This window comes from Gymnodraco acuticeps, unplaced genomic scaffold (assembly GCF_902827175.1).
Source record: "Gymnodraco acuticeps unplaced genomic scaffold, fGymAcu1.1, whole genome shotgun sequence".
Lineage (NCBI taxonomy): Eukaryota > Metazoa > Chordata > Actinopteri > Perciformes > Bathydraconidae > Gymnodraco > Gymnodraco acuticeps.
The window spans coordinates 2,412,694-2,433,812 of NW_022992193.1; the positions used below are offsets into that span (position 1 = coordinate 2,412,694).

Here is a 21,119-nt window from a genome sequence, read left to right on the forward strand (position 1 = left end):
CATTGTAGGAAACCAAAAAAGGCAATTTGGGAGGAAGTGCAAGGCTCAGACAATAACCACTTCTTAAACGTACCAAAAAAACGACTACAATTTCTCCTTAATTCCTTTTTTCTCTCTTCATTTTGCACACCTCTCTATCTTTATCCTTTCAACTAGTTATGTCCAGGCTAGAGATGCTAACTGTCAGGGTTTGTGCTTACGTAACGTGTTTTCTTTTAGAATAGTGGAAAGAAAACATCCAAACTACACATTCAGGTCTTTTTTGACTAACTTTGTTGTGTGTCGTTGTAGATTTATAATAATAATTCCTTATATTTATTATAGCGCTTTTTCCATGACCCAAAGCGCTTTACAGATACACATTACACATACATATCAGACATACATGTAATGGTCATGTACGGTGGACAATACCCACAGGAGCACATTCAGGTGAAGCGTCTTGCCCAAGGACACAACGGCTTTACAGACGCAGCAGCGGCAGGTTTCGTCCCCTTGATCTGATGATCAATGCACAGCCCACTGCGTCACACCGCCCATCTTCACACCTCGAAGTCATCGAGGCGCTTTACAAGTACACATTGATGTCATACGTGTACTGTGGACATTACCCACAGGAGCAGATTTGGGTGAAGTGTCTTGCCCAAGGACACAACGGCCTGACGCAGAGTGGAAGCGGGTTTCGAACTGGAGTTCCCCAACGCCCCCTTGTTCTGATGATCAAACGCACAGCCCACTGCGCCACTCCAACATAAATATAAAATATTTAAAAGAAAGAATGTATTGTCTTAATCGATGCTGAGGTGTACGGGGTACATGTTGACCCTATACTTCTGTAGTGTGCTGAAAAATGTGTGAAATGTTACGATAAATACATTTAAAAGCCGTATTTTCATTTTTACATACACCAACACTTTCAAGTTTCATCTGTACGTCTATATTCTATTATTTTGTTCACCTTCTGAACAGCATACGGCAAAATAACTTGATGGAGAAAAGTCCTTTATTTAACACAGCATGGAAATGGATTTTTTTTTGCTTTAATGGAATTTAAACGTGATTCCCAGCGTAAGTCCTCCTCGACTATAACTCCTAATAAATGCGGTATTAAAAGCACCAATCCTTCCCAAATTGCTTCTGAATCTTCTGGGGGTGGGGAGAGGGGGAAATCTGCTTAAGTCAGGCCTAAAGGTTGGAAGTTAAAAGCACTTCCTCTTCGATAATAACACCGCTAATGCTTTTGCCATTTACATACCTCTTGCACTTGTGTCTTTTCATTTATCCTTCCCTTCTGTATTCCATTGTCACCTTCTCGCCAGAATTATTCTTTTAAAAACATAGCATAAAATACCACCTGCTTCTACCTGACTCCAAAACTCTATTAGTTGTAAAGGCCATTAGCGGCTAATGGAAGTCTCATGTACCATGGAGCTACGGATAGCAAGGTGCCGTCTGCTTTTGATATCGATTGTGAAGACCCCAAAGAAGGGCGGGGGACGGGGGGTAGCTTGAAATGTACAAAGAGGCTGTGGGGGTTCGACATAATGAGATATACAGCCATGTGGTGAATAGTAATGCAGCAGTTTGGCATGGATTTAACAAACAGGGAGACAAGGAGAAACAACAACAAGGGGACATATAGGGGAGATTAGAAGACATGGAGGGAAAAGAGGGAGACACAAAGTAGAGCAGGAGACAAGAGAAAGGACTTCTCCAATTAGGAAGAAAGGGTTTACAGCGGAACAAGCGACACGAGGTCAGCGAACGAGACGGGGGAATGGTGCCGCTGTAAGAGCAAAAAGAACAAGAGACTCAGCAGAAGCCTGCCAGGGGGAAATAAAAAAGGTCTCATTTATGTTCCCTCGGTTTAAAAGCAGCTCAAGACCCTCTTTTTATGGCTTTGCTGGTTTGGTTAAATTCTAATGAGTTTGTCACTCCTTTGAACACGCTCTTACTGTAAAAGATCACTTGTTTTTATGGGCCTTTTTTAATGGAGTTCTTGTCGTGCCTTCAGGCTATTTAGGTGGATGTACACAAAATGCTTTTATAAATTATACTTTTATAATAGTTTTAGTAGCTGTGTTACTACAGTAGATGTAGCACAGTATAGTTATTTAGAGACATACCATGTAATGCCAAAATATGTATAGCGACAGTCTTCCCAAAATAAAACGTCTCCATGTTGATTTTGGAGATATTCGCCATAGATATTTTTGCCTTCTCTTCAATATAATGGATTGTTGATTACTGTTCCTTTCAGATTTGTTTCATTTTTATCTATAGTTCGAATGACATCATAAACTGCTAACGTGGGCGTACGTTTTTTTCCAGAAGAATTAGACAAGAACAAAACAATTATAACAAACCAAACTGACACTTGTTACTGAGCATCATGGGAAACATTAATGAGTAGTGGCAGGTTTCCGATGGTGGTCTCCCTGCCCCACATTACAAACACATCCTGAGATCCCTTACCTGTCCATCATCCCGACACAATCTTGGAGTCTCAGCCCGACGCACCTGCAGGGCAAACAGACCAAGAGAGATCATCCATTAAACCGGGGACAGGTTATGAGTAAACCTCGTCGTGTCTTTTGCCCGCGTCAATCAGCTGTCACCTGCGCAAAATTGAATCCACGAGCACGGACCAACACTTGTCAACAGGAGATGAAGAAGCATTTGGATGAGAAAAAGCATTGTTGTTGTTTCTTTCATGTAACATTTTTGGATTGAGGAGCATCATCTGGGAGCTTTTTGAATACGGTGTTTAGCCTTTAGGGAAATTCCCAGAAAGCAGTCTCCCGTTCACGATCTATTTAAAATAAAAAATCGACTTCATAGGTGGCAAGTTGCAGTGTTTCTTGTCTCCAGTGAGTATTTGACCCTAAACAAGGAGAAAAAGGTTTGCAAGTTCCTTCCAGATGTTTTGCTTTTTTGGTTTTGATAGTCTGATTTGCAGCTGACACTGGAGAATCTTTCACTTCTTTCCGAATACAAGAAATAAAATAAATCTGTCGTGTTAACATGCCATCGAATGATGAGGCTTTTTTGCATTTAGGTAAGTAGGAAATGCAGACGGCTGCTCATTAATTCTATCTCCTTGAGTGGAGAACTTTGAACAAAAGGATAGACACAGAAGAACGGGTTTGGAATGATTCTGTGTGTGTGTGTGTGTGTGTGTGTGTGTGTGTGTGTGTGTGTGTGTGTGTGTGTGTGTGTGTGTGTGTGTGTGTGTGTGTGGGTGCGTTTCACACAAGACACAACAAATTACATAGCAAATTAGGAGAGCGTGCTAACTTTAGAATTAAATCGGTGACAACTGTGGCTCCTCCAAAGTCGCTCGGTTGTCAATTAAACGGTGCACCAAACAGCCAATTAGCTATTAATCACTGTCTAAAGAGAGAGTGTGTGTGTGTGTGTGTGTGTGTGTGTGTGTGTGTGTGTGTGTGTGTGTGTGTGTGTGTGTGTGTGTGTGTGTGCGTGTTAGTCAGTTTCCCTCCTGGAGAACAAAAGAGTAGTCGGACAATAAACATCCTCAGGCAGGTACAGAACATATTCTTCGCCCATTTAGAAAGTGTCTCTTGTGTTAATGCTTCTTGTGATTTGTATTGTTCGTAGGCTACTACTTCAGGATTTCTTTGGATAACTTTAATATTGAAGTAAACGTAATAATCCCAAGGCCAGTTCTGGAGTAGATTAAGTTGTTTTGAGTGTTAATGGAGAAGCTCAAACGTTAGCATAGCCATTATCAATCACAAGTCCATTCAGAAAACAAGCATTCAAACAAGTTGTTTGTTTGTTGACTAGCAGACAGAATTGACACACATAAAGTCAGACTTTTCCCGAACTGGTGTCATGATTTAGTGAAGTCGGCGACCGTCGGAAACATTTATTGCAATGAAATCATGGAGAGCTAAACACAAATGATGCCGTGTTCAAACTCAGCCAAGTTGAACATTTGAGGATAAGTTGAACATGTGTGTAGTCAGATTTCAAAGTTAGAGCTCTACTTAAAAGGCAGCAATCTGGAAACTACCTTTATTATCAAACTACAATAACTAACCCTAATAAATGGTGCATGCCTTCATAACACCGCCATGCACCATTCCCTTTCGAATAAGGCTGTATCTTTCCCTCCGTGCATCTCCGTCTTCTTCCCTCGAGAAGCCTTCGAAGGTGGTGTAACGAGGCGCCTGGTTTAATCGTCTGCACTGTTGAAGTGTCCTTTAGCAAGCTACACACACTTTACCCGCCTCAAGGGCGCCGCTGTGTCCCTGACACTGACCTTTGACCTCGCCAATGTCTCACTGCGGCTCAAGGCCTCTAATACCCAGACACAGCTTCTGTCTGGATGTCAATCCGCAGCGCCCCGTGGCCGTAGGGCAGGATAAGATGACAACGCGTGATGGAGGTGTTGTCATGCCGACGACAGATTCATGTCCACGCGGTCGGGAACGGTTGTGACTGGCTCACGGGAAGAACAACAGCTTCACATGTACCTTTTCTCCCTGCTTCTCTTACATCGGTTGTTTTTGCCTATTCACTCAGTGTGCACTTATACTATGAACACTTAAAGGGTCGCTGTAATAGCAAAAATAACCTCCTGCTACGTGAGAGAGAACATTCCATCTCTTTCCACCTTGGATCATATCTGCAGCCCTGTTGCTAGGTTTCAGCACTCTAACTTTGTTTGCTCCACATACTTCTCCTCTGTATATGAACCACCCCCCCTGTGTTTTCCTGGATAGCGTGCTAAGGCAGCTATTTAAAAACACAGCCACAATGACCCAAAATCAATTAATGGAATTGTTTTTTACCATCTATATCCGGCATATTTCAAACTGTTAGTTGTCTGTCGACAGATCAACTGATACATGTATATAGTTATTATTATGAGTGTTGTGTTTTTGTTATTTTAATGTGTGCACATGTATAAATGTGTCTGTTGATTGTGTATATATAGGATATACATATTTGTATTTGGTAACACTTTATATTAAGGTACACAAATTAACCATCAACGAGTTGTTAATTAGCATGCATATTAGCAGTATATTGGCTCTTTATTAGTCATTATAAAACACTTATTAATGCCTTATTCTACATGACCATATTCTACAAGTAATAAGCCATTAGTTGAGAGTTTTTCCTCATTAACCCTCTAATTAGTGCTTATTTGTTGCAAGTAAGGAACTTATTGTACATGAGTTTTGGTCTTAATATGCGCTGCTTAATATGGGCCTAATAAGGCCGTAGTACCACAAGAATAGTAATTCTCCCATAATAACACTTAACAAATATAATCTATTCTTATGGAACAAGACATGAAACTACAAGTGTTAATTAAGTCTAAACAACTCAAAATTAGCTATTTATATCTAAGAACATGTTCCCTATTCTAAAGTGAAGTCTTGTTCATAACCAATAAGCTAGTAGTTTGACTCTAATGAGGTATTTCTATCTAAAATATGTTCCCTATTCTAAAGTGAAGTCTTGTTCATAACCAATAAGCTAGTAGTTTGACTCTAATGAGGTATTTCTATCTAAAATATGTTCCCTATTCTAAAGTGAAGTCTTGTTCATAACCAATAAGCTATTAGTTTGACTCTAATTGACCTGAACAGGTTCCCTATTCTAAAGTTGCCTCCTCTTCACACTTTGTAAATACATTATAGCACACAACTACTGAAATGAACCTCAACAGTACATGAACAAAGTAGGCACACGTTGAAATATCTATTTTATTAATGAACCACTAAAGAGAGGTTCAGACACATACATGTACCAAAACATGTCAAGTTTCTCCAAGGCTGAGAACACACATGCAGCCTGTACTTTTTAATAAAAACTGATTTTTAACAGAGTTTATGTATTTGTGATCATACTGTGTGACCTGCTTGTATGTTCTTACACAATAGGTGTACTGTTCTCTCTCTGTGTTGTCTCAGTGTGAACATAGATTAAACAGCCAGCCAAACTCTTTTGAGAGCCAGGGAATGAGCAGCCATGCTCCTTTATTGACTTATTTGCAGTCCACTGACATTCAAACGGAGTGAAACTATAAAAAAAGAAGTTACAAGGCACTTAATGATCTCATACATGCAAGTGTAACATACACAGATGAACACATTAGGACCGCTTAGTGTAAACAAGGTAAACATAGCTAATGCTAGCTGTACAATAAGCATGTATACAGGCTAGTATGGCTAACGCTAGCATGTATGCTAACGCTACCGTGTATGCTAACGCTAGCGCGAATGCTAACGCATTTTCTCATTGAGTTTAAACATCTCCACATGTCATCACATAAACACAATACATGTTACTAATCCTTACAGTGTAAGTGTAAGGCTCACACTTACACTTACAGTCATTGCTTTCTGACGGACTTGACCCTTTTACTCTTCAGGTTGCATAGGGAAAATTAGTGGCAGTGTACTCATGGATGTCTACTGCCATTATATCCCGTTCACGTTCTCCTACTTCCTGTACCCGGGTCTAACCTTCAGTACACATTTTACAAAAATATAAATGTGCAAATATGAAACATACAGGTCAATATCACCTTGCTATTGGTAGCTGAACTGTCAATACCCCAAAACATATTATAAGATATAAATACCTAATTTTGAGTTATTTAGACACAATTAACACTTATAGTTTCATGTCTTGTTCCATAAGAATAGATCATATTTGTTAAGTGTTATTATGGGAGAATTACTATTCTTGTGCTACTACTGCCTTATTACGCCCATATTAAGCAGCGCATATTAAGACCAAAACTCATGTACAACAACTTCCTTACTTGCAATAAATAAGCACTAATTAGAGTGTTATTGAGGAAAAACTCTCAACTAATGGCTTATTACTTGTAGAATATGGTCATGTAGAATACGGCATTAATAAGTGTTGTATAATGACTAATAGAGAGCCATTATACTGCTAATATGCATGCTAATTAACAACTAGTTGATGGTTAATTTGTGTACCTTAATATAAAGTGTTACCTTGTATTTTTATATTCGGGATTGTGGGAAACGGTATTTCGATCTGTCTGTACACACAAACTGAAAGATTGACAATAAAGTTGACTTTGACTATTTCAGTACTAGCCTTCACAGTACCATCTTAATACCTCTCTCCTAACAACTGTTCTTGGTGTAAAGTTCCTAACAAGGTATACAACATGAATTACCTTATGTTGTGTCTAATAAGTCTGTCTTGTAGCAACAATAACACTCTATAATGAGGTACAGTACATCTTCAGGATATCAGTGCATTTTCAGTGCTATGCTACAAAATGTCCCTTTTTTCTTTCCCACTTTTCCTTTTTCTCAGGTACTTCTTCCACCTCCACATACAACCTTTCGACTGTCTCCCTTATCTTACATTTCCACGCTGTACACCACCTTCCCCCTTGGCTTTATACCTCCCCTCTAGCTACTGTCTCTCTTTCACTCACAGTTCATCTGCACTATACTCCACGTGGCCTTTAGGGTCAATGCATTCTGCTTCTGACCGGAGAGCCAACAGGAGCCAGCTACAGGTCGGGGGAATGAAGCAGCCCTTAGATTATGTTATCCTCTCTCCCTCTTTGGAAGAAAGGCAAAGCAGAATGTCAACCGCATAGAAGCACCTACGCTTGTGAATGTTCACATTTCTACATATGGTTCCTCTCTTACCCCTGGGTGCAGTTGGCGTGGCATGGATGACACTCGTTGTTGGCCTTGGCGTACTTGAAGATGAAACCGTTGGGCCCCTGAACCCCATCGGGGCACTTCTCCACACAGTTGGGTCCATCTTTGAAGTGGAAGCATTTCACACATTGGTCCGGACCCTGAGGAAGAGGAGGAGGGAGAAGAGAGGAGGGGTTAGGAGGAGGTGGCGGACAAGGGATGAATAAAGAAAAAGAGGGTGCGGTAATGGGATTAGTGAGATGGAATCAACAGAGAGAGGAAAAGAAATGTCGGACAAAATAATGGGCGGAGGGAACAAAGTTAGGGGAAATTAAATGGGATAAAGCGAGAGGAAAGAATGGAGGTGTCAGAACATGTAGAAGGGGGAAAGAAGGGAATCAAATACAAACCTGGCGAATCATGTCAAATTTGCTCACTTCCTACCACGTTTAATGCGCGCGGCACATGAATGCCATTCAGTGATTTATAATGTGTTGAGCAAAATTGCCAAGAGTGTATTCCGACACGGCCCTGATCAAATTGGCAAAACGCATAAGGAATCAGGTCGTGTCAAAGCGCGGCGCATCGAATGTGATAGAGGAGATGACAAGTGGTAACTGAGCTGAGCTACAGCACAGTCATGAATAAGTAAGACAGAGAACAGTGTGTGTGTGCATACATGTGAGAGCAGTAGGGGCAAGACTGTGTGTGTGTTTATGCTTTATTGAAACCAGCGTGTTGACTTCAAATAGCACAAAGATTTGGAGGTGTGTGTTTTGGCGCCACGCTCCGTTGCTAATGACGGACGCAGTGACCTGACGGACAGCTCCTCACAGCTCGACACACAGATCCACACGCCATCAATAAACATTATTCTCACTTTGCATCTGTGTGCGTACGCATGCGCCAGTGTGAAGGCATACGGATGTCTGATTGCATCCGAGTGTTTCCGTATATGCCGCATGCATGTGTATCTGTGTGTAAGAGCGCCTGCGGATGATTGACTCCGGTGTTATTTACTACTCGGCTGTGACCGGCATCGCAAAGTCAGGACGCCTCTGTGCATCCTTGAGGAGCGTCTCTCCGCCTCTTCATCTCTTATTCTCTCTCTGTCTCCTTCTCCAGGGACAGTCATGAAAGGTTACTCACACAAGGCACTAAATTCCACAAAATAAGTCATGCGGCGCATTCGATACAACTTGTGACACTGGAAATGCAAAATGTACTGGAAGGCGATGTAGCTAACGACTCCTAAAGGATAAAGGTGTGAGGTTGTGCTTTCTTACACCCGCTTCCTATCAGCAGCACTCAACTTAAGCCGAATTATTACAATAAAACATACATTAACAGTATTTCAGTGAAACATACCTAGAGGCAGAAACAATCTTTGAATGCTTTTTAGCCATATGTGAATAAAATAATAGATATTTCCTCTGACTATGGGCCATAACTCAACTTCCGAGAAGTCTAACTTGAGAAAGTATAGATAGATAAGCCAATTGTGCGTGGTAAAGAGAATTATTTGGATGCCATTAACTATCCTGTGTTATTCCAGCATAGGAAACTGCTGCCTATAATGAAAAGCAAGCCTACAAAAGAGTATACTATTTGTGAAGTGTTTTAGAGATAAAAAGTTGTGGCTAAAGTTAGTTAGCTAACTTAATAGCAACATTAATCCCCCTTCTAAAAATGATGTTTGCCCCTTTGTCTCTCAAACTCTCTTAACTCTAACAGGAGAGATTACATATTTATTAGGATTTATTTTTACCTGCGGTTTAATACACATTTAATGTCAGTATGTGTGGTTCCAGGACTTTTGAAGTACACTTAATTTCATCCTGATTTGAGACAGAAGTGCAACAGGTGGCTGATTTGTGCTTTGTGTTATGAAGTTGCACGTTTTTTGGGTGTCCATCACTACATCACAAGATCATTTCTAAAAATGTGAAAACATGTTGTGAGGGATCAAACCTGGGACCATAAAGGTAACTTTAAGGGAAGGGCATAAAGTAATCTCATTTTTCTCTCATGAGTGTGTGCTTACCAAAAAGCACGCCTGCACAGTAGTTTATCATTCCTCCCATTAACCTAGCATTCACCTTTGCAAACACAGCACATACATCTTTTCAAATCCGGTGCGCGAAACAAAAAAAACAAGTTGGAAATCCACTTTAGCTCGCAAGAGATATGGGACTATCTTGAATAGAAAAATGAGAGGAGCGGTTTTGATCTACAGTCCACCTTCAGAAAGTATCATTAAGTGAACTATTGATGCTAATGATGATGCACGGGAGGGCTACTCCCCATAAGCTATGCTTCAGCCCTCCCGCTTCTACTAATTTTGTTCATTTGTGTGTATGAATTATACGTTTTTGTTTTTGTATGATATTAGTAGAATAAATATATTAAAAAAAATAAATAAATAAAAACGTTGGTGGTGTCTGAAGTGTATCCAGGAGAGTCTTACCTGTCCAAAACATGTCATGGTGTTCCCCTCCATCTTCTCACACTGGCTATCACACTCCAGGCACACAGATCCATTGGAAAGTTCCCGCATCTCCCTGATAGAGATAGGAAAATCAAGATAGAGGTGCATGTATTATAGATTTGAGAGCGTACCCAGTTGAAATATTTATTAAGAGCATGCTGTGGAGGATTTTGAAGTCCGCTGTGGGTATGCGCGCCAGCTGTACATAGCAACCTGTATAGCAATACATGTATACATAACATGATACAGTATCAAGAAAGACAGGTTAAAGCTTCATCTCCCTGATTTCTAACTGCACTGCCTGCTGGAGTGCCCTCCGGTAGAGGGGCACGCAGGGCAGATTGCTGCCCAAGACTATTTGATCAAGTTAAAGGCTTAGTATGGTCAATATGCAAACAGGAAGGCTCATGAATAATTAACAGCTTTTTCTAATCGTGGGGCAAACACGAGGGGATTCGTGGAGGGAGGAGGAGAGCTGGTGGAAGGGAATGGGGAAGGAAGCCAGGGAGAGGGCATGGAAAAAAGAGTAAGACAAATAATAAATGTTGTCTAATCAAATATAATATCATTGCAGTTGTGCATCTGGTAGAAGAGTCTTTATTTAGCCATTTCGAGCAGTGCATGTAGTCCATGATGCTTTGGCTTATAGTCTTCTGGAGGCGAACAATAGAGCTCGATATTGGGGTTTACACCGTGCAATTACCCAGACAGGAGCCGCAGAGTGCCCCAGGCCGCACGGTTGCATCCCCATTAGTCCATATGTGTGTGTTTGCATGCACCAGATCCATACATTTCTCCCGTTGTTTGTGTCGGGTTCAGTGCATTATCTCCGTTTTTGAAGTCTCCGGCGAACGGAGGATTGCGGCCGTCGATACGAACCGCGGCCGATCAAAAACACTTTTCACATCAGAGGGATCGACCAGTCGATGCTGAGGAGGACAGACATCTCTCAGAGGAGGATACACCCGGTTACAAACAAGAACCCTTTTCCCGTAGGATAATAAGGGGGATAATGAGGGGGATTCTGGGTGCGCGGTTTGTTTGTGTTTGCATGCGATGCTACTCGGGTGGAATATAGATTCAACAGATTCCCCTTTGTGAGCTGTTTTTTTAATGTGATTTTGCATATTTGGATGGCCTGCGGGTATGTGTGTTTTACGCATTTTCATTGGGTGCATTTTGGAAACATCTTAGACGTGCTGGTTCTAAAAGCCACAAAAAAGAGACTGCAGAATTCCACTGTATCACATTAAGGGGCAATACAAGTGAATATAAAACACTAGAGTTCCCTTTTCCCGTGCCTTTTATAGCAGATTTGTACTACTATTTTGACTACTTTTTAATGACTTCTTGTTTGGAAAAATACTTATAATGATTCTAATATGGGGCAATAAACTGATTGATTGGTTGATTGATTGATAGTATAGCAAATGCTAAAACAGCATTTGCTATACTATACTATTCTGAAGGGTTAGTCTATAACATATGAAATATCTTGGTTTCGGAAAGTAACAGAAAGTTACAAAAGGTTTTCCTAACCCTCCCCGCTCGTCTAAAGCCCCCAAACATACAGTATCACGGTGTCCTTTTATTAATAATGTTTTTCAGTGGGATTCAAAGAAAACTCCCATTGCTCTTTGCACATTTCTCCCTCGTCTATCGTTCCCTTGTTCCAAAATAAATGAGTTTTCTCCCCTGGAAGCTCTGTCCAGGGGAATCCTTTAGAAACAGGGTCCAGGCCGTGCAGAGATATCTCTTTTGTTGTCTGAGGGGGAGAAAAAATACATGGAGGAGAAGAGGTGAGAGACAAAGACCTCGGCAACGGTGCTCTCCAGGGTCATTTCCATTCCTTCAAAGCCGTTCCTCCTGATTGGCCCCCTTCAAGGCTGGAAGTGTGCGCCAAGGGCCCCGCCGGGGGGAAGGCCTGATGGGGGATTAGCCCTGTTTTAGCAGGAATTTAAGCAGGACTGTGGCTACTATTCAGACCCCCAAACCAGAGCATGGGCAACCCAGCAGAGCAACTTTTTTAATTAAACACTTTCAACGCCTGCCTAATCCGCTTCCACCCTCCCCCCGAAACCCCAGTGGACACCATCTCAGCCGTTTTCCTTTTCCCCTCTCGCACGCCTTTGCTCCTCCTTTGTTTTATTCAACAGACGTACAAACTAAAGGGAATTAGTGCCTTTACTCATTAAGAATGGAGACGTATAAAGAGGGCGAGCTGAGGAATCTTAAGGTTTAAAACCATCAACCTGGAAACAAATTTAATGAGCCAACGCTTAATTCTGTAGAGAGTTACAGTCTCAAACAATAGACTCAGAGCAGAAAGTACGTCCGTCCATGCTGCAAACCGATTTACAGTAACTTACCAATTATTAATATTACAGCAAGTTACCGACAAAACAGGTAACGCTCTAGGAAGACGATGGGATACTTTGATTTACAATGCTTTTGAACCTTAAAGCATGGATACCTGTCACGGTAGAGGCACAACATACACATATGAACCTATAATGGAGCATAATAGGGCTCCTTTAATACTCTTTTAAAGAATGGAACTCACCACTCGCATATAAAGAGTATTATTTAAAGCCTTTTGTAACCAACTTGCCTTCTTCTCTCTATGTACTGTTGGGGTCATATTATATGTATGGTCTATTTTTACGTCGTGCAGTACGAAATAAGTTTTGTATCTGGCTTGAGACCGAAAGCATATGACCACCAGGGGGGAAAATACAGGTTTCTAAGATTTCCATCTCATGAAAGCTACCCTTTATCTGTCAAAGACACACAGTGCTTGGCAGGGGGTGACTTCTTTCCCGGGGCTTTAAATTATGGACATTCTGGTTCAAAAGTTCAGGGCGGTAACACAAAGCAGGGAGTGTGCCTGACTGTCAATGCATCGCAGCGATTGTATTTACAGTGTAGGAGACAAGTGTGCTTCAGCAGCTCCCTGCCACGTGTCTCTTCCTCACCAGTCTTCTTCAAAGCCTCTGCTGTGAGCTGTTTTCCCGGCAACTTCAAAGCCTCCATCCCACAACCGGTGCCGGGAAGAAGACCAGCAACAAGTCAACATGACCGATGGTTTGTACACCCTCTCCCTCACACATACCCTCTCCACTTCCCCCTTGGGAGAACACGAGCTTGACCTCACTACTCGCGAGAAAGTCCTATTTATCTTGTGGCACACTCTGCCTTATATTAGACGGGTGCTTTCAAGTGTTGTCATTCAAACCATCTCCTAGTACATTCAAGAAGAGCACAAAAGACTACAACTACAAAGACGTGTTTCTCCGGTTCCCAGATGAGCTGGCAGTGCGTTTTTTTTAGGTACATACAGCAATGACCTGAATGCAATTATTCACACTGAAAACAGAACATCAGTGGATTGTGAGGACACTCAAAGAGCCTTTGTCGCAAATGTCAGCTATCTCCCAGCTCAGAGCAGTAAACTCGCTTTTTCTGCCAGCCTGAATGGGCAATTTGTAATAAAATATAATACTTCAACGGTATATTCAAATTGATTATGGACTATGGCTGTAACAGGCAGCCAAATGTTCCTTTAACTGCTCACGGTAACTGTTCACAGAGTGAAATTCCTTATTGGTTCATCTCATTACATTCATGCCAATGCAATTAGACTCCCCTCCTCCAGAGCTCTTGAGAATGTTTTGACTTCATTCTCATGCATCAAAGCGGCTTAAATTGATTTGATTTATTCTGTTTGTCATGTGCGGCTGTTTGCAAGGGGAATGAATGCAGTCTCCTGAAACTGTAATGATCTGATATTCGGGAAAACGCTTCATTTCCGGGTCAGATTCGTGTCATATCAGATCAAGCATTTACCCGAAATGCATCGACATGAATAAAAGAAGTGTTTTCTGAATGGATTACTCACCCGTCAAAAAGGTTGCAGGACTCCACGCAAGTGCGGCCCCGCCTGAAGTACCTGCAGGAGAGACACTGGTCGGGCCCCGGGCCCCAGCACCCGTCGTCCGAACACATGCCATCACACACCATGTGCTGCTGAGCTGTGGAGAGGAAGAAAGCCTGTAAGAAAGCCTGTAGCCTGCACCAGTGGAGGAAAGTAACTAAGTACTCTAGTAATTGATTATTATTAATACAACATATAAATGCACTTATACATACACATATATAATTATAGGGTTAGCTATCCAGTAGTATATCAAGTCATTTAAATAAACCCCACTTTTACCAGGAAGTTACAAACACATTAATGCATTGATAATTATAGTACGTTCAAAATACACGGTTCTTAAATGGACCATTCTGCATAATGACTTCTTACTTAAAGTACAATTTTCACCTTGTAGAATTGCTACTATGACTGTTCTTTGTCCACCGCTGACACCCACACATATCATTCAATTCAAGCACACTTGAAACTTGATATGATACATGAATAGCCCTGAAGTTAAAGCATCTTATAGTGGTTTATAAAACGGACAAGTCAAATCAAGCAATCTGATTGGTTCTTAGCCGTGATATACTGAGCGTATACCACGGGTAGAATTGTAAGTTACTTTTCACAACAAGTCAGTATCCCTCCGCGTCTGAGTAAAACAGTATACCGTTGGGCTGAAAAGCAAACTGCCTGCAGTTTGCTTTTCGAACTGGAACAAGAAAGCAGCGGAGAAGTAACGGGGCAGAAACCCTCCTTTTTACGCAGCGGTCCAGACATAGACATCAAACGGCAACACATAGGCCTATTCAGTGTGCAGTTCCTTTGGCATTAGGGCAGGGATATCTAGATACTTTCCAAGGTTTGACCTAATGAATGAGCTACTTTTAAAGCAAGCAACGATGTTTTCAAATCTGTAATCAAAGAGGTCCGCAAAAACACTATCGACCAATCAGATTGCTTGATTTGACTTGTCAGTTTTATATATTTCCATTTCTTCCGTTACGAAACAAACTTACAAAGCATAAGATGGAAACATTTAAGATTAACTTCGACCTCCGGGGGGGTCTTACTATGGAGGAGTGGATTGAGGAGTGCCTATCTCCAGAAAGCACCTAAACGACGACATGCAGAGCTACGTGAAGAGCAGGGAGACCAACTGGGAAAGGACCACCATTCAAAAGCTTTCTGATGCGGGTCTTGAAACAAAGCAGAGAAATGATGACCGTTAGTGGCCACAGGTGCGAAAGCTCTCTCCAGAGCTACTGGAAGCCAAATCTCGGGGACCGGAGAAAGTGGAGCAATATTCTGACCACGCCAAGCAACAGCCTAGAACAACCTCAACCTATACAAGTAACCTCGTAAGCCTTTCTATTGATGCTGGACAGGTTTTCAGTGGCTGCACAATAACCGGCAACATACACATGAATGTAAATAAATAGCCAAATAATGGATCAACGCTCTCTGTCTAATATAGCTAGCTGTTAGTGTTGTTGCATAGCAACCACCTCGCACTACTGTATGTTTCGTGCAGAAGGCAACGGAGGGACTATTTTATTTTGAACATCATTATTTACTAATAAAAACTATTTAAATTAGAGTGTGTATTTTTCTTTCATATTGCCACACTTGTAACCGTTTATAAAAGCAATAGCTCACTTCAGGCCGTGATATATGCTCATTATATCACAGCTAAGGGGGTTTGTGGACCCTCTGCTTCGCGTCGGGCCGAACCACGCCCCTTAGCTGTGATATAATGAGCATATACCACGGCCTGTCGTGAGCTATTGCTTAATTATATTATACAATTGAATCTAGAGGATGGCAGCGTGTTTTACCCAAGGATGTCTAAAGAGAACTAGATACAGTAAAGACACCGTTTCCTATGATAAGCCCCGCCTTCTATCTGCCCATCTCGGCTCTGTCAAATGAATAGAGTGGGAAAATATAACTCTGGTTTTGCTTTTAGTTGATTTTACAACGTTGAGAGGGCTAAAAAAGTGTTTGTTCTTGAATAACTTTTAAAAAACGACGGCTATTTCCCAATGTAAGGAGATGGTAAAAAGTGTGTTTGGGCCCGTTATGGACAAGAACAGAATCATATTTGGCCACTACGAAAAATGTGCTTCAAAAGGCCAGCGCACTTCCTGATGGCTTGGTTTTACCATGCATTTTCTTGCATTAGTGTGCGATTGTGTGTGGTCTAGCCGAGGGATGCCCAGCTGTGTGAGTTCTACATTGGTATTCCCAACACTTCCGCAATTAAAGACCGCCCGTAACAGAACCCTAAGTCCTTTTTTCCCTCAGTCGAACCACAACAATCGATGCTGTTCATTGCACTCGGCGTGTCCTCCATCCGGTGATTGGCAACCACGTCCCCGGGTGTGTCGCCCAGTGGGGGCAGAAACCCTTTGTCAACAGCCGAACAGTCAATGTTAGACAGGGGGGCTAGAGCCTAATGAAGAGACCTGTGTGAGGCTGCATCGATCGATTTCTAAACACACACCGCAGTCATTAACTGGCTAATGATATCAAACACAGCCAAGAAAAACTACAGTGTCCGTGTTTTCTCTGTCTTTACTGGCACATTACACGACCAAATAAATGGTTACTAAGAGATGATAATACCATTTTCAATTAATTGCAAAACCATGGTGACAATTCCCTCCTTGTATTACACCTCCCTCCCTCCACTCCACAGTTTCCACCTGTGCAGCTCAATCCACATGTACTCTATTCATCGTTTCCATCAGGTGTCCGCTTCCCTGTGGCTAGCAGTGAGCTTAATCCACCTCTGTGCATGACGCATTAAGCACTTTCCTCACAGGGCGCTGAATAAGGGCTTTCATGGCCGGGCAGCTTAGAGACGCCGTGACACAGTCGCCTTGGAAACGGGCATGGTGTAGTGTAAGGCTGGGGGGGGGGGATTTGCAGAGATACGCGGGGCATCTGGAATTAATTAGACGACTAATAGGAAGTAAAAAGAGAGAACGGAGGAACTTAAAAGCTGTTTGTTGACACCAAATGTGTTTATTTTTCTAAAAATCCCAAATTGACACACCAGACTGTTTATTTTTAACCAACAAAAGCTACTTTGAACCAGAGTTAAAACGTATTTCATCAAACAGACTACTTACTGCATTCCTTCGGCTCTCTGTTGTTGCGGATCAGGACTTTCTGGCTGGACGTCCTGAAGAGAGACGTCCAGTTGACGGTGTTGTAGAAGCACAGGCGGCTGTTGTTGAAGATGTACACGTTCCCAGCGCTGATCTCGTCCAGCGACTGGAACTGAAGCGAGGAGATCCAACGCTGCTTCAAGATCAACAGAGAAATACCACTACCGCTGCAGGAGACAGAGAAAAAGGAAATAATGACAAAGTTGAGATAGATAGTGAGGGAAAAAGACAGATGTAAGACGAAGAACAGGGTGATAAAAAGTTTTTAAAATGAGCGGAATGAAAGACAAATGTAGCACAAAGAAGGAGTTAGACTGAGAAGGAGGTTGCTTCTGCCCTAAATGACCCATTGCTGAGTTACAGGGTCATCAGTGGTGTTCTCCTTTGACTCTGCCAGCACCATCTCTTGGATCTGCCACTTGTGAGCGAACACAGAACCTGTTATCAAAAACGGGGCTAATCAAAGCTGCGTGATGCTTCAAAGGGCCTCTGTGCAGTACATCACGGCCTGGCGGCTCATTAGCCCCAACAGTAGCCATTCAAGTACACCAAAACAGCAAGAAAGAGGGAGATATGAGGAGCTTTTCCCAGCAAAGATAGCACATATAAAACAAGCATTCCACATGTAATTAGGTAAAAACATGAGTTTAAGATGTAGTGGCATACGTCATATACGTTTGTTCGCTTTTACGAGATAAAACATACCTGTATAGGGATCTACCTCCAATGGTTGACAGGCTGGAAAACACACTCAGATCTGTCATGTTCTCAGGCCAAGACTGGATGTTGAGGTATCCTAAATAAAAACATGTGGTAGTTAGCAGTGGAGCAGTCTAGACCGGAAAATTGAAGTCATGGTCAAGATCAGACGGACGAGAACAAGGGGTGCCAAAACTAAGGGGCTGAAATCAAGTGTATCCTCTTACTCAACACTGCTTTTCCATCTTCGGGTCTTGAAATAAAATCCTGTTTTTTTAAGATGGGTACCTAATGGAGTAATAATGCATTTGAGTATGAGGCTTTCAAAGAGTCGCAAGCTCAACTAAGTCTACTAATTAGTAGACTTAGTTCAAGTAATCAAAGCTTTTTTCTCAGTAATAATGGGGAAAATGAAATAAAGGAAAAAGGGTTCCAGGCTGTACATGTACATGCATTGCCTCTGAGAAGTTCACACAAGATTCTTTGTAAAAAAAAAAAAAGGTTTGAGAAGACCATATACCCTAATTAAAAGAATGGATTTAATATTGTGCACAATCAGTCCCGTTGCACTTGCCTTTGATGACAGATTACATCCGATGAGAACGTGTGGAAATGACATTAAAGGGATAGAGCAGGAAATGGCTGGGATAGGATGGCCATTGCTCTTTCTTATTGCTCGGATTTTCATTATGAAAATGCAGTTTCACTCCATTAGCTGTTTGGCTCAAACGCAAGACGCAGTTCCATATGACAAAAGGGTTTGTGTACGAGGTATTACTCATCCCTTAAGGCCACTAATAGTTAATGAATAAATACACACTCGAGCATGCACACACACAGCGCGTTACTGAAAGCATGTATAACTATTACAATAACATCATATCCACTTTTAGAGTTCAACGACACAAAATAAACGTATTTGCCATTTTCCACTTTCTTTTACTGCCTCAGAGGCGACGCAAACAACATCATCGTTTTACTTTATTTAGTCAACTTTGCAAAGGTGACCCCAGAGTCAGACCCACCTGTTATCTCCTTCACAGTGCGGAATGCATTGAGGTGTTCAGGGTCCATAGGTCCGATACCATGATACATGTCACTGAAAGAAAAAAGTCAATATCTTTATTTTTCTCCCTGCATTTGCTTTAGTATGACCTTATTTATAAAACAGTCCTGAAAGATCTTATTACTGGAGACAGAATTATTTGTTCTCTCTAATGTGCTGTGTGACATTACACATTATTCTATCCTTAAGATAGAGCTTCGGGACACTTTGACAGTAGCGTGTGATTGAATATCTGCTTGTTGACCTTCCAAAGTCAGGATTTCCCCGACACAATGGGATATGAATGAAGAACTGTTTGTCTACAAGTCTACCTCTCTTCCGTGTGTGCTGCTGTAAGTCATTCAGATAGTATTCCATTTATTAAGTTGTGTGAAAGAATAAGAAATGAAATAAAGCGCAGCACTTTCTATGACGCCAATGTCTATAACGCATGAACATATTATTGTTTTATGATCCAATTATAGCACTGAATATTGTTTTTAAGTGTTCACGATGCTTGATTTATTTCCGTTACTTAAATCAAACTTGGAGTAAATCATAATAACTGTTTTAATTGTATGTATTTGAATGTGCTACCACTTTGGGAATAATCATACACCAATCTTGCAAAATGAGAGACCAGCCATTATGAAATATTATGATTATTGACCATTTTAGTCATTATGTAATGCTTTAATATGCGTTTGAATTCATGTTAAAAAGCATTATAATTATTTACGAGTGAATGTTAATATACCTGTACAGAGCTATAAGTATGTTAAATATTGAATAATAATTAAATAAACAAATATATAAAATAGTTAAAGACATGAGCATCACAGAAAGTGTTACCAAAAAAATTAGCTTGACATGAAAAACTTTAAAAAAATACAAATCTCCTGGACTTACCCTTTGATCCCTGTAATGAGGAAGATTAGGTTCCCGTTGATTTTGGTGCAGTTGACAAAGTTATCAATATTGCTGGCATCTACTGTTTGCGCCGCCTGCAGGCTGCCCGTCCCTATGCCATCGCACACTGCCAACACAAACACACAAGCACACATTATTCAAATTATGAAGTTGCTTTAGGCATGAATTACCTTCTTTAGAGTACAGCCCAAAGTGCCCTTGCACCGCAGAGACCTCATTCTGAGAAAGTGCTATTAGCTATTTGTCACGTTAATTCTTTAAAGTCTTTTATGAAAATAGACCCTGCTTTGGTGCGCAGGCAAGGCCGTGGCCCCTTCTCCATGCATTGGGATTCTTTTGATGAAAGCACGGCCAATCCACAGCCAATTCCTCTCTGTAATGAATTAATTACATCTGCATTAATTACACTTGTGGTCTGGTGTGAGCCAAGTATTTCTGACAGTGGCGGCGGAGATGATGAATAAGGCTTGTATTAAGTGGTGTAACCAGTTTTTGATAGTGATTTATACCAGCCAATTCCATATCTGAAATGTTAATTTGTTATCATTTCCCACAGTTCCTTGGGCTATCCCTCATTAACCCCTTCCTGCTGCGTGACGATGTAATCAAGAGATTAGCCAATCAATGGATGCCTCAGCCCCGTGCGTGGAGCCCGGAGGAAAACAGGACTAAAAGAGAAAGGGCAGATCAGTTACCTTTGTGGGAACAATATGACGAAGAGGCTAATTCTATGTATTGAACTGCTTTTTAAATTTCAAATTGTTTAGCTATTTAGCTGACACTCGCACTCGTTGTAATTACTGAGCAGGTAGCAGCAGTTTCTCAGTATGTTCCCACTGCATATTAATTAACACAGCGACTGTTGTCGGGTCAGACATGTGACCTTGATGTATGCGATATGTAATACAGTGCATATTCAAAGCAGCAATATGAGGTGTGCAAAACAAGTGGCCAGTCATTTCAATAATGCATGAATACATACATGGCATGCATAACAAATAGTTGGTATACAGTTTAAAGTTGACTGCATGTATTATATGATAGAAGCTGTTAAGACATGAGGATGTTAGAGCAGTTGGTATTGCATGGCTTTACCCTAAAATTACAACAGCTATTTTTTATTTTAGGGGTGTATATTATTAGCATAAATAAATCAGCTTATTTAGTATAATGTAAAACAAAA

The 21,119-nt window shown here is 41.3% G+C and overlaps 1 protein-coding gene across 4 annotated transcripts in view; it reads right to left on the minus strand.

Moving 5' to 3' along the window:
• LOC117539327 (receptor tyrosine-protein kinase erbB-4-like) overlaps positions 1-21,119 on the minus strand; it is a 245,644-nt gene that overhangs the window by 55,099 nt on the left and 169,426 nt on the right. For all 4 annotated transcript variants that reach the window (XM_034205468.1, XM_034205465.1, XM_034205466.1 and 1 more), the window contains 8 exons: positions 19,916-20,042; positions 18,987-19,060; positions 17,968-18,058; positions 17,224-17,429; positions 14,063-14,195; positions 10,144-10,237; positions 7,683-7,837; positions 2,476-2,520 (listed from right to left, as the gene is read on the minus strand). In XM_034205468.1, coding sequence (XP_034061359.1) covers positions 2,476-2,520; positions 7,683-7,837; positions 10,144-10,237; positions 14,063-14,195; positions 17,224-17,429; positions 17,968-18,058; positions 18,987-19,060; positions 19,916-20,042 — 925 coding nt within the window. The remainder of the gene's footprint in view (positions 1-2,475; positions 2,521-7,682; positions 7,838-10,143; positions 10,238-14,062; positions 14,196-17,223; positions 17,430-17,967; positions 18,059-18,986; positions 19,061-19,915; positions 20,043-21,119) is intronic.